The following is a 12,764-nucleotide window of genomic DNA, read 5'->3' on the forward strand; positions in this document are numbered from 1 at the left end:
GCGATATTGGACCCCACTAACTCGAGTGAACTTCATGAGCAGCCTCTGCATACAAAACGTGTGACTGTTTAGTGTGCAATATCCAGATTCGGCATTATTGGCCCATGATTTTTTCAAGAGAACGGTAGAGCAGTTACGTCAATTTTGAACGTTATGCAAGTATGATTGTGGATTTTTTTCTGTCCAAACTTTAAGAAATTAATGAGGTGAAGTGTGGTTTCAACAGGATGGCGCCACAGCTCATACGGCAAGAAGATCAATGAATATGTTGCGTAAACACTTTTCCGAACGGCTCATCTCTCTTATTGGCGATCTTCTCTGGCCAGCAGAGAGGTATAAAAAAAACCACAAAGTAAGAACCACGAATGTCACATCATTTCAGGAAAGTTGCGCGATAGTGATAGGTGCTCCAAATTCAAGGCTTTCCATAAGTCAAGTCAGAAGCTGGGGTAAATTCTAGTAGATTGACTGTTACTCGGTTGATAAAGAAGGCAGACAATATACGACACCAAAAAAAGGAAGAAAAAGATCACATTGAATGCTGTACTCAAGAGCCAACGCCTTAATTTTGCAACAAATCACATCCGGTGAAATCGAACTTGACTTTTTCGATGAAAAGCAATAATTTGGATGGACCTAATGGATATAGTTCTATTTCCATGAGGAAAACATTTAAGGACAACAAATTAGGTGGAGCAACGATCCGTTGAGAACGGGGGCCTAGTCACTTACAACTCTTAACTATTCCTGTGTGCGAGTAATGTTGTCATGGATGGAAGGAACCTACAGTTTCGAACGGCTGATTTGAGAAAGCACTTTCCATGACTAGAATTACTCTTGGAGGATTTGTAAATTCCCCGCAAGAGGTAGTACTCGTGAAAAAAACTTTAAATGTCACAGGCAGGGTTTGAACCTAAGACCTTTGCTGTGACAGTCCAACGCACTTACCATCACGCCACGTGATAGTAGTACTACTATTTGAGTGCATAGGGATCAACAATTTTGTTTGTGTTTTTTTTTTCATATAAAACCTAGAATCTTGTATGCCTTGCTTACCAAAGGTACAATATCACTTCCCTGTAGAAGACCTGAGGTTTTTTTGATAACTTTAGATTTGGATTTATATATTTTGACAAACTAAGTCCAATTACTTTATATTTAGCTTACTCATATTATGAAGAAGAATTTCATGATTCATCCTATCAAAAGCATTAGTGAAATCTGTGAAAAACAAGGTCTGTCTGAATATCCTTATCAAAACCTTTTACAACTGAATTACATAAAAGAGCGAAGCTATTAAAATAAAATGCACGACTGGGTCGCACGAACTCTTGTATGCTCTTGTATGCTAAGAGTCTGTTTAAAAAAGTACTTATATATGAGATTTAAAAATATACCTGTAAAATAAGTTTGGCTTCAAAGATATAAATGCCATTTGATTTGTCAAAAAAATCGCACGATCTTTGTATATGAAAACCATAGTACTCTCATGAGCAGAAACTTTTAGGGCGACCAGATGCCGAGTCGTTGGCGTGGCGTTAGTATGGAAAGTGGAGAAATTCAGCGGGAGCGAGAGAAAAATATTATTTCTATTTACATAAGCAGCCAGCAGAATAAGGGAGATAATTAATTTTCCACCCAAAAAGTCTACAAAATTTCCTACATTCTATTTGAGAATGTCCTTGTATATGTCTTCACATAAAGAGCTTCGATACGATCTTGTATATGAAAAATGGATTGTATTATCTATAAAGCTACGATGCGATTCATATAGATTCAACTTGTTCCTTCAAAGCTTTTTTCCTTTAGATAGCTTTATAGTAATTTCATATTAGAAGAACTAGGATGGAAAATAAATAAGATAGAAAAGAGGCAGACCATGAATGTTTAAATTGTAAGGCGATCGCCTATTGGTTGTGTGGTTAGATAGCAGGTAGATGTCCAAAACGAATAAAGATTAGTTCATTGGCGAGCTTAGCTTTATGCAGATAGATAGATAAGGACATGTTTATTATGATAATGAAGAAATTTTATTGGCAGCTAGAAGGTAGATACTACATTCCTTCATTACTACAAGTGTTCAGCGCAAACATGGAGTTTTTACGTTCAGTTTATTTATTTTGTTAAAGTTTAAATAAATAACAAGCATACGAACAGGTACAAGAAATTGCTATTAATGTGTTGTTTACAGTCAGGCTTTTGTGCGTTTTGAATTTTAGTTAAGAAGTGACACAGTAGTTGTAGAAGTTGTACGTATTACCTTTCAAAATAGGTATAATTTATTTATTCTTTTATATAGACTTAAGAAAGTTAAATATGTGTGAAAAAACCTTATTCGTAAAGAATAATATTTTAAAATCACATAGGTATAAAAAGTTACCAAAATATTACTTCTTGATAGACACTTTAAATAGATTGTTGATTAAATATATCATATAAATGTGTTCCAAATGCATTAATTTGGATGAAAGATAGGAATGTTATTACAATTTTGTCAAAATAAAGCGCTCTTTCGGGCTCATGCACAGTTAAAATAATTTTAAAAAAAAATATTTTAAGATTCAAAATTTTACCTGAAAAATAAGTTTGTCTTTAAAAATTTAAATGCCATTTTATTAGTCAAAAAACAGTTGATTTTTTAAATTTTTATTTTAAAAATCGTTAGAGCAGTTTTTTTTTAATTAATTTTTTATATATAAAATTTTCCAATTTTGTTCTAAAAATATTTTTGGAATGCAGTTGTTTAGTGATTGTAAATATACGTCTTACATTTGAATTTCGTAAAAAAATGTTGACCCGTTTTTGAGATATAGAATTTTGAAAAATAAAAATTCAATATTTTTTTAAAAATCCAAACAATTAAAAATTGCATTTTTATTAATCAAATATTGTTAAGACAATATAGCAGCTTATTTAGAAAAAAAATTATTAAAATCAGTTCATAACTTGCGGAGAAAATTAAAAAACAAAATAACAGTTCTATGAGCGGTACCTTTCCTGAGCAATACAAAAATATGGTTTTCTTATAGAAAGAAGCCAAGTTAAAAAATAAAATTTTAGAGAAAATTTAAAAAAAATCTATCGGTTTGTTTTTGAGAAAATTCGAATTTTCGTTTTTTGACCAAAAAAATTGTATGGCCACTGTTAGTTCTGATCTTAAAAATAAAATGAAAAAAACGCCTAACGCGAATTTGCTCAAAACCTTAACTTCCAAGTTTCAACTCAATCGACCCAATGGTTTAGGCTGTAGGAGCGTGGACAGACAGACAAACCCGACCGGACGGAATCGCGGGACCCACTTTTTTCGACTTCTCTAATATCGTAATATCATGTTTGATTAAAATCTCGAGTTCGAAATTTTGCACGAATGCAAAACTTGCCATATAGTTCCTATATGTCGCAAGTAAAAAAATAAAGTTTACCCCACACAGTATTTTCAAAAATTTACAAATCGGTCTGTAGTTACAAACTTTTTGTTTTTTGATCCTGATTTAAAAATTGCTGAGATACTGAACTGACAATTTTACAAAGACCTATTAAAAATCAAGAAAAGTAATATCTAAAGAGATATTGTAATTTTTTTAATTATTTTGAAAGAAATACCAACTTATTCATTTTCATTTATAGTTGTTATGGCTTTAGATAATTTCATTATAATACCAACTTCAACAACTATAGGAAATGAAAAGTGATTACATAAGGTAACATAAGAAAATATACATATTCAAAATAATCCTCAAAAAACTGCATATGGTTGGTTAAGTGCTACCACAGGACCCTATTCAATTTGGTGTGTTTTAACAACCTTGTCAACTTTGATTTGTGATTTAGCGTTTAAGATACAATTATTATATAAAAACTTATGTTGTCTACTTGGAAAAATACATGAGAAGGTAAAAACTTCACCTAAGATGGGCATTTCTGTCAAAACATAATTGTAGGGACCAACATGAATTATTTTAAATGTTAACAGTCTGCCTTAACCAAGATCCTTTATTATGAAGAAATGGTTCCGACGCACGACTAATATTTCTACCTTGCTAGCCCCAAGTTGTACCCTTATAGTAGTTTACTATGATTACAAAAACAATATACTGAAAAGCTTTATATTAAACTTGAGCATTTTCAGACTTTTTGGCATTAACTAACTATCGTTCAGTACAAATTAGTTCACTATTTTCTACGAATGAGAAAGCATAAAGATTATCGTTAAACATTTCCTGAAAGTTTCTACACTTGTTTTCAGAAAAATAATCATTTCTTATCATACATACTTTTTAAAGCTATAAATTAAATTCTAAAAGAAGATCCCCTTTACTTGTTGGCTTGTTTTTATTTTATTCTAAATAACTCTTTATTACCATGTTATTTTATGTACGCATTTGTATAATCATTTCAACAATATTTATATTCTTAAATTATTATAACCCAATAAATTAAAAAAAAAAAAACAAAACAAAAATGGCACTGCAATAAAAATATTTTGACCATTTTATCTAAATTGCAGCCTTAAGTGAGATCGATAAGCCTTCATAATTTATTCTATTTTTGCAACTAAATTTATCTTTGCATAAAATTAATACCTAAATGTACGTAATTTCTATCATTGTTGGCAACACAAAAAAGATTAGCGAAACATTGCTAAGTGCTATAAAAATTCCTCAAAGCTTCAACCTATCTTAACTAGTTTATATTTATGATATTCAATAATAGTAATCGCAAATTTTTTCCTAGGCCATTAGAGTTCTAAATGCAACTTTTATGCCTTAAGCGTGATTCAAAAGCTTTTGGTCACTTAGAAACTGCATTAACTCGTATTGAAGGACCAATAATAAATGGGTTAGGGGGCACGTTTTAAACGCATTTGTAGGTAAACAACAATAAACCTAAGTAATTTACAATGCCCACTGGTTGTTGTTTACTTTAGATTAAAAGGTTTATACGGCTATTTAGAACTTTTGGCAAAATTCAACAACAACAACTAAAAAAAAGAACAATTATTTTATCAACCCATCGATAAGTATCAAGTAATTTTGCCAATACACGTTATAAATAATGATAATAAACGATAGGGGAGCTTTATTCTTAACGCCAGGGGGCTCGCGTGCTATAAAAACAATAAGAACTCAACAATTGGCATTATTCAATTCAAAAGACTCAACCATGAAGGTTATTTACTTAATCACAGCTACTTTAGCACTTATTCCACTTATTTCTGGGGCCCCTGGCAAAGCGAGGCAAAGCTCTGTGACAACGGTAAGAACGGCTAATCTTAGAGAACGTTTGTAGGAACTTTGTGTCTTATCGATCTTTTATTTTACAGCAATTGTTGGTAGAGCAACATGGCTATCCATTCGAGGAACATTCTGTGCAGACTTCCGATGGATATATTCTGGGACTTCACCGAATCCCGTACTCTGGGCGAGTTGAGTCCGGAAGCGAAGAACGCCGTCCGGTAGTCTTCCTTATGCATGGTTTATTGTGCTCCTCAAGTGATTGGGTCCTCTTGGGCCCTGATAATTCATTGGCTTTCAAACTCTCCGATGCTGGCTATGATGTTTGGCTGGGCAATGCTCGGGGGAATACCTATTCAAGGGAACACGTCAAATATAATCCACTGTTCAAGAAGTTTTGGTCATTCGATTGGCACGAAATAGCCATGTACGATCTTCCGGCCATGATGGACTACGTGTTGTACTATACAGACGAGGAACAGCTAACATACTTTGGACATTCTCAGGGCACTACGACATTCTTGGTGCTGAATTCCCTAAATTTGAGATTCAATAGCCGAATCAAATCAGCTCATCTGTTGGCACCGGTGGCATTTATGGAGAACATGGAAGGACCGTTAGTGGACATGGCCGCAATTTTACTGGGACAACCCAACATATGGCCAGAATTGTTTGGGGATATGGAATTTCTGCCAAGTACCAAAGCCATGGAGCTACTCGGATACACAGCATGCCGTGATAACTCCCTCCTTCAGGATTTGTGCGCTAACGTGATCTTTCTCATAACCGGTTACGATTACGAGAACTTGAATTCTACCATCCTGCCTGAAATTATCGCTACAACTCCAGCAGGATCGTCCATCAATCAGATAACCCACTTTTTGCAAGAATACAACTCCGGTTACTTCCGACAATTTGACTACGGTAAATTGCGCAATAGCCTGACTTATGGATCGTCGCAGCCTCCAGAATATCCACTCGAGGATATAGATGTGCCGATCTTCTTGTACTATAGTGACAATGATTATTTGTCATCGGTTGTTGATGTTCACAGACTTATGCGAACCCTAAAAGAAACCACTATGCGAAGAGCCTATAGAGTTCCACATCCGAAATGGAATCATTTGGATCATATTTGGGGAATGAATATCAAGGAACAGCTTCACGATGCTATCATGGAGGACTTAGAATCAATGAAAGACTCATAGGTACCTTAAAAGTTAAGTTTTAATGATGTATACCATATAAGATTGAGATATTAGATTTAAGAATCAGTAGTTTAAGAAACAACTTTAATGTGAAGATAAGGCATTGAAATATAAATTTCGTATTGTATACGAGTTAGAGATGTAACATAAACGATTATTTTTATTTGAAGACTTGTTGGAGCCTTCTACGAATAGTTGAAAACTCCACATCAAGTATAATATTTTGAATTGAACACCTAGAGACAAGGTAAACATTAAAATGGGTGTGGCTGTAGGTGATATACATATGAATACCATCTTTAAGAGTTAACAGATTTCTATTTTTGACAGACAAAAGCTCTGGTTGGTAGACTTGGTGCATAAGATTTAACCGTTAATTTTTCAAACTTGAAACTTTATTTTCCTAATGTTTAAATCTCTTACAACCCAGGGTAGAGTTCTGCCTCAACCAATGTGCCACTTGAGAAAGCTGGAAGTTGACCGCCTCCAGTTATATAAAGCAGTAAAAGGTATTCCCCTAGTTGCCTCCGACACCACTAGTTGAATACGAAGAATTCAAGTGGCGTCAACGTCGCTGCGTTTTGCGAGGAATTCACATTCCTGTCATGAAAAAGTTGGTTCGCGAATAAGCCCTTTAAATTCGGCATATACACTGTAAGTCATCTCCATTTCTGACATTACTCGCACACAGGAATGTTTTAGAGTTTTAAGTAAATAGGCCCTAGTTCTCTTTGAGCTTTTGCGACACCTAATTTAATCAACGAAGTTGTATAGCTTGACACATACGGGAGCATTGCTCATCCAAAGAATATTTTTCTTAGATGCTTGACTCAAGTAAATATTCTTTCGGATCTTATAAGGCTCATGCTTCTGCCTTGCAAAGCAGGAGATGAATAGGGTCTAGTATAGCGTTTGCTTCCTTGGTTCTAGAAGATGTTTATTGTGGAATTACTGAATACGACTGAGCTATATTAGGAAGAATGCTACGGTGGAGGAAAAACGATCCGCAAACTCTCCCGCACGAGTTGTACAAATCTACAAGTTAAATTAAACGAAGGACAACTGTCAGACGCGAATAGGTTTTTTTATTATGGCTTATACAGAAACAGGCTTCAGCTGCTGCTTCGCCTGACGTTTACGAGTTCAGCCATACAAATTCAATGCATGCTATCACAATGAAGTTTCGACCTCAGGATTCATTTGACAATCGTAAGGAAATAACGTAATGTAACGTAATGTGACTTCTAAGGGAAGATCTAGTTCAAATTTGCTGAACATTTGCTTTGTCTGACTGCTGTAAAAAGTCAAAAAACAAAATACATTTGCTTTTGGGGGGATTCCTATAACCATATTATAGGCTGTGTAAGCTACTTCAATAATTTAAATTTTTCGATTTCAAAACTCATATTTTTTTTTTATTTGGAGAAAAAAAAACAGCTGCTAATGACAGAAGTTCCATTTTAGAAATGTCATATTGGAAGTGTGATTCAAAGCAACTTCGACGAAGCCAAAGCTGAAGCGTGTTTGTGTTTCAGCCATTAGACCCACCACCGACAACATAAACAGTGCTTTCGCCCGATAGCTCTTAGTTTTGTGATGGGTTGAACTTATTGGGAAAATGGGAAGTTTGATTAATTGAACGAATTATTTAATATTATCAAAATTCATTGTGATTCCAAAACCGGGTGCTCCTGAAGTATAATGAAGATTGATATCAAAACAAAATGGGTGCCAGTAATTTTTTTTATTTTTGATTCAAAGATTATCAAAAACCTTTCGATTTTAGCTTGGGAAACTTTTCGCTTGCTTTACTTTACTTTACTTTACAAAATAAATAAAGAATTTTTAAGTACAACTGATTGGTGTAAAACACCATTCAAACTTCGTCAAGACTGGACAAACACGATTTTTACCGTGTCTCAAATTTCTTCGAAGTGAAAGCCAAACGATAACTTAAAACCCCACCCAACTTCTTACCTGTCGTTAGGGGTGTTCCGCAAGGTTCGATTCTTGGCCCGTTGTTGTTTTCAATCTATGTTAACGAACTTCCTTTGAGCTGCCCATTGGGACGTATTGAGCACTCTGCAGCTTGTATAAATGAGGACTTAAGCTTGATTGAGCGTTGGTCGGTTGAAAACTGCTTACTTCTTAACCCAAAGAAATCAAAGTGTCTCGTGGTTTCAAAAAACAAAATTGATGTGTCTTACTTTCCAGCAATCCTTTTGAATAACTGTCCTATTGCTTATGTCGACTCAGCTAAAAATTTAGGTGTAGTTTTTAACCGCAGCCTTACCTGGACACATCACATAAACAACACAATTGGGAAATCGTATGGTGTCCTACGCATGCTATGGTCAACACAGCACGTTATTCCTTTAACAATTAGAATTCTGCTAGTGAAAACGCTGATTTTACCTCTGCTTACTTACGGCTGTGAAATATTTTGTAAGTTAGACTTCAAAAGTAAAAGGAAATTAACGGTTGCATTTAATAGCGCAATAAGATATATTCACGGGCTGCGACGTTACGATAGAGTTTCGCAGTATACATCCCAACTTCTTGGGATGTCGTTTGAGAATTTTTTAAAATTCCGCACAATAACCTTGTTCTCTGACATACTTCTAACCCGCCAACCTGAGGATCTTTACAATGAATTAAAATTTTTCAACTCAAACAGATGTCGTGATCTAGTAATTCCGCGTTTTCATTGTCTAACATCTGAACGTCAGTTCTTTGTCAACTCAGTAAGAATTTGGAATTCATTGCCGCGAGAAATCAAAAGTATTAATAACACGAAACAAATGGGAAAGGAACTTAAACTTTACTTTAATAATGCATAGATTAAGTTAAATTCGCAAATTTGTAAAAATATGTAAAACTTGAATTTAAATCAATTATGTACGTAGCTTCTATACATTTTACAAGCTACACTATAAATAAGATATTGTATCTTAAAGTGTAAGCTAATCAAGAAAATAAATAAATACTAAAATACTAAAAAATACTAAATAGTTTCTCTCTAAATAACCACAACGCACGGGATAAAGTATGAAATATGATATTATTCAAATGCCCGCCTCGGCTTCTTACGGTGTCACGGATCTGGGTGCTACAATTTTTAATGACTCTTCGGCATAGATTTTGCTGAATTTGAGGCATGGCCTGTGTTTTGTTCCTTTAGGGCATCAGTCGATTGTGGTTTAATTGCATAGACCTGCAACTTAAAGACACCCCACAGGAAAAAGTCTACGTAATTTTAAACCATCTTGTTTAAACAATTCACTATTCAAGTTGATAAGTCGTCTTCTCAGTTCCAGTAAAAATAAATTATGCAGCATTTGTTAGTAACAATCAAAGACAGTCCAACTATTTTTAAGAAAAAGTACGGATCAATAACGAAGATTCCTCTAATGCCACACCAGATAGTGACTTGGGGACTTTAAGGAAATCGTTCCTGGAGCTATTATTTGTTTCAAGAGGCCCAATAACGGAAACATTCCTGATAAATGAAAGCGAGTTAAGTCACTGATAATTAATATGATTTCAAAATCGTATTTGTGTTTCAATTACCTAAAGCCAAGTTCTAATGAACGTATACCATACCCATAGTAATAACAGTATCATTTCTCTTATTTCATCACAGGCTATCACACTTTCTTGTATAAGACCGAGATTTTGATTGCCAGACTCTAGGCTACTAACTTAAGTTAGCACAGAAGCTTAAGTTTAAAGGTCCACAGCGTAAGCTTTTCTATCTATATTATTCTATTGGTCTCTTTCCGAGTGAATAGAAAACAGCATTTGTCCAGCCTGTCCCTCACCCTCACGCAGATAAATTTGTAGCTAAAGAAATATCTTGATGAACTAAAGCTTCTAGTGACTCAATGAATCAGTTCCCTAGGGTTCCGTTTCGTCACAAACACTCTTCCTTATTTTAAAAAATGATCTCTTGTCTGAAATTTTTAACCCATTTAATTGTTTCGTTGATAAGAGTACCTTCAGATTTTCATATTCGTTTTTAAGTTCTCATCAGATGCAAGAAGTATTTAACCCCCTCTGATCTAGCTGTGATTTACAAAGCTTCTATTCGTCCAAAACTCAAGTTTAATTCTTATGATTGGGGCTGGTGCTCTAATAACGTACTTGAGTCTTTTGGTGATCGTTTCACTATTGAGAAATTTGCTCCTCTTGAACTCCGCAGCAATGTTTCATGCCTACTACTGTTTAATCGATATTTCCACAAACAATGCTCGATTCAAATAGCAGTTGTATTCCTACTCTCAAACAATTCAACACTAATACCCTTCCATACTTCCAAGAATGCTCATCAGTTTCAGAATAATTACGGACGTAATGTTCAGCACAGGAATTCTTTTTAAAGGCACTCCACGAATATGAAACGCTTTGCCAGGCTCAGTTTTTAAATTTTCCATAGGGTGAAGACTTTAGTGGTAAAAACATAGAAATTCGTTCATGGATAAAATACGCTCCAACAGATTTTTCGCGAAACTGCCATTTTTCTTAAATTTTCAAAACCAAAATTAACTTTTACTTTCAAATAAAATTATTTTAATAATTTGCTGTTTTACATCGCTGATGTAAACTTTATTTAGCTTAAATTAATTATAACTCATTACTTTCTATTAACTTCAGCTAAATCCTCGAAAATAGCATCATAAACTTGTTCCTGAGTATTTAATCCCCACAAAAAGTCAAAATGATTCCATCTTGGATGTGGAACCAAGTAGGCTCTTCTAAGGCTTGATTTTGGAAGTTCCTTGATAAGCTTCTCAACATCAACTACAGCAGATAAGTAATCGTTTTTGCCATAGTACAAATAAATTGGTACATCAATATTTTCAAGCGGATAATTTGGTGGTTTCCTTGAATTATATTTCGCCAAATTACGTGCAAGGCCATAATCAAATTCGCGGAAACGACCAGAATTCTTCTCTTGCATAAAGTGGTAAAGTTGGTTGACAGATGCACCAGCTGGACCTGTGGCCATGATATCAGGAAGTAGAGCCTATAAACAAATTATATCTTAAAACGTGGTTTTCAGAAGACTAATACTATACTTACTTCGTTAAGGTTTTCTGTGTCAAAACCAGCAATGAGGAATAAAGGATTCGAACAGAGGCCACTGAAGATTGATGATTCAGTGCACACCGAATAACCGAGCATCTCCATTAGTTTGGAGCTTGGCATAAACTCCATGCTGCCAAAAAGTTCAGGGAAAAAATTCGGAAGACCCGTCATTAGAGAAGTCCACTTAAGAAATGGTGACTTTAAGTGTTTCATAAAGGCCACCGGTGCAAGTAAGTGAGCAGACTTGATGCGATGCTGAATTTCGGTATCCAGTGAGCTCATCACCAAAAAAGTAGTTGTACCCTGAGAATGGCCAAAATAAGTAACCTGATCCTCTCCCGTCAAATTGCAGATGTATTCAATCGTTGCAGGTATATCGTATATGCCAATTTCATGCCAATCGAAATTCCAAAATCTCTGGAATCGAGGACTCCGAGAACGATGTTTTCGAGAATAGACGTTTCCACGAGCATTGCCCATCCACACATCGTAACCGGCATCGGACAGTTGGAAGGCCAATGCAGTTTCTGGACCCAAGAGAACCCAATCACTGGAGGAGGCCAATAATCCGTGCATGAGAAAAACAACTGGACGTGGTTTTTTGGAGGGGACCTTCACCTTTGGTTTTGGTGAATATGGAATTCGGTGAACGCCCAAAATGTATCCATCCGATGTCTCAACAGAATGTTCTTCGAAGGGGTATCCATATTTTGCAACCAATTTGCCCTTAATTAAAGAAGAAGACCGTTTATAGTTACATGCATAGATGGTTGGAAGCTTAACTTACCGTTGTAACGCTACTTTTTCTATTCCCATTTCCATTCACAATCAATTCCTCCGCTGGGCCTGGCGTAAATAGGGAAAACACCACTCCAAATAAAATCCAACTTAATATCATATAGACAAATTTTCAAACAAGCCTTAAAATAACTAATGCGAAGAAATAATGGTTTTCATTTTCTTTTATACCTTTTTCATTTCTTATTGTTTATAAATCTTCTTTAAATGGTTAATGATAATGATTGATAAACAATCAAATTATGATAATAACAAACTTGAAGATAGAACTAGGATCGTAATCTTTCAAGCTAATTTTGTCTGGGTAACATTTCCTGATTTTAAAAATAAATAAATTAAATTTAAATAAAAAGGGAATCCCAACTTAAATAATTCGTATCTTATCTATTTTTAGAAGTGCTGATTAAAGAACTGTTGTACTTTAACCAAGGGTTAA

At 34.7% G+C, this 12,764-nt stretch overlaps 3 protein-coding genes across 5 annotated transcripts in view; 2 read left to right on the top strand and 1 right to left on the bottom strand.

The window, feature by feature from the left end:
- The window catches only part of LOC129938341 (mucin-2), a 304,608-nt gene that overhangs the window by 126,485 nt on the left and 165,359 nt on the right, over nt 1-12,764 (top strand). The gene's annotated exons all lie outside the window — the stretch shown is intronic.
- On the top strand, nt 5,041-6,593 carry LOC129938342 (lipase 3-like). Its single transcript, XM_056045831.1, has 2 exons — nt 5,041-5,256; nt 5,324-6,593. The coding sequence occupies exons 1-2, from the start codon at nt 5,056-5,058 to the stop codon at nt 6,440-6,442; spliced, it is 1,320 nt and encodes a 439-aa protein (XP_055901806.1). The 5' UTR covers nt 5,041-5,055; the 3' UTR covers nt 6,443-6,593.
- LOC129938343 (lipase 3-like) lies at nt 11,007-12,452 on the bottom strand. The gene is made up of 3 exons (XM_056045832.1): nt 12,318-12,452; nt 11,525-12,256; nt 11,007-11,468 (listed from the first exon to the last, which is right to left on the bottom strand). The coding sequence occupies exons 1-3, from the start codon at nt 12,426-12,428 to the stop codon at nt 11,076-11,078; spliced, it is 1,236 nt and encodes a 411-aa protein (XP_055901807.1). The 5' UTR covers nt 12,429-12,452; the 3' UTR covers nt 11,007-11,075.

Source organism: Eupeodes corollae, chromosome 1, assembly GCF_945859685.1.
Source record: "Eupeodes corollae chromosome 1, idEupCoro1.1, whole genome shotgun sequence".
NCBI lineage: Eukaryota > Metazoa > Arthropoda > Insecta > Diptera > Syrphidae > Eupeodes > Eupeodes corollae.

Coding starts and splice junctions, on each gene's coding strand:
- LOC129938342 (XM_056045831.1), top strand. CDS start 5,056: ATGATAATAAACGATAGGGGAGCTTTATTCTTAACGCCAGGGGGCTCG. Junction 5,257..5,323: donor GGCAAAGCTCTGTGACAACG/GTAAGAACGGCT, acceptor TTTATTTTACAG/CAATTGTTGGTAGAGCAACA.
- LOC129938343 (XM_056045832.1), bottom strand. CDS start 12,428: ATGATATTAAGTTGGATTTTATTTGGAGTGGTGTTTTCCCTATTTACG. Junction 12,257..12,317: donor GAAAAAGTAGCGTTACAACG/GTAAGTTAAGCT, acceptor TCTTTAATTAAG/GGCAAATTGGTTGCAAAATA. Junction 11,469..11,524: donor ACACAGAAAACCTTAACGAA/GTAAGTATAGTA, acceptor ATTTGTTTATAG/GCTCTACTTCCTGATATCAT.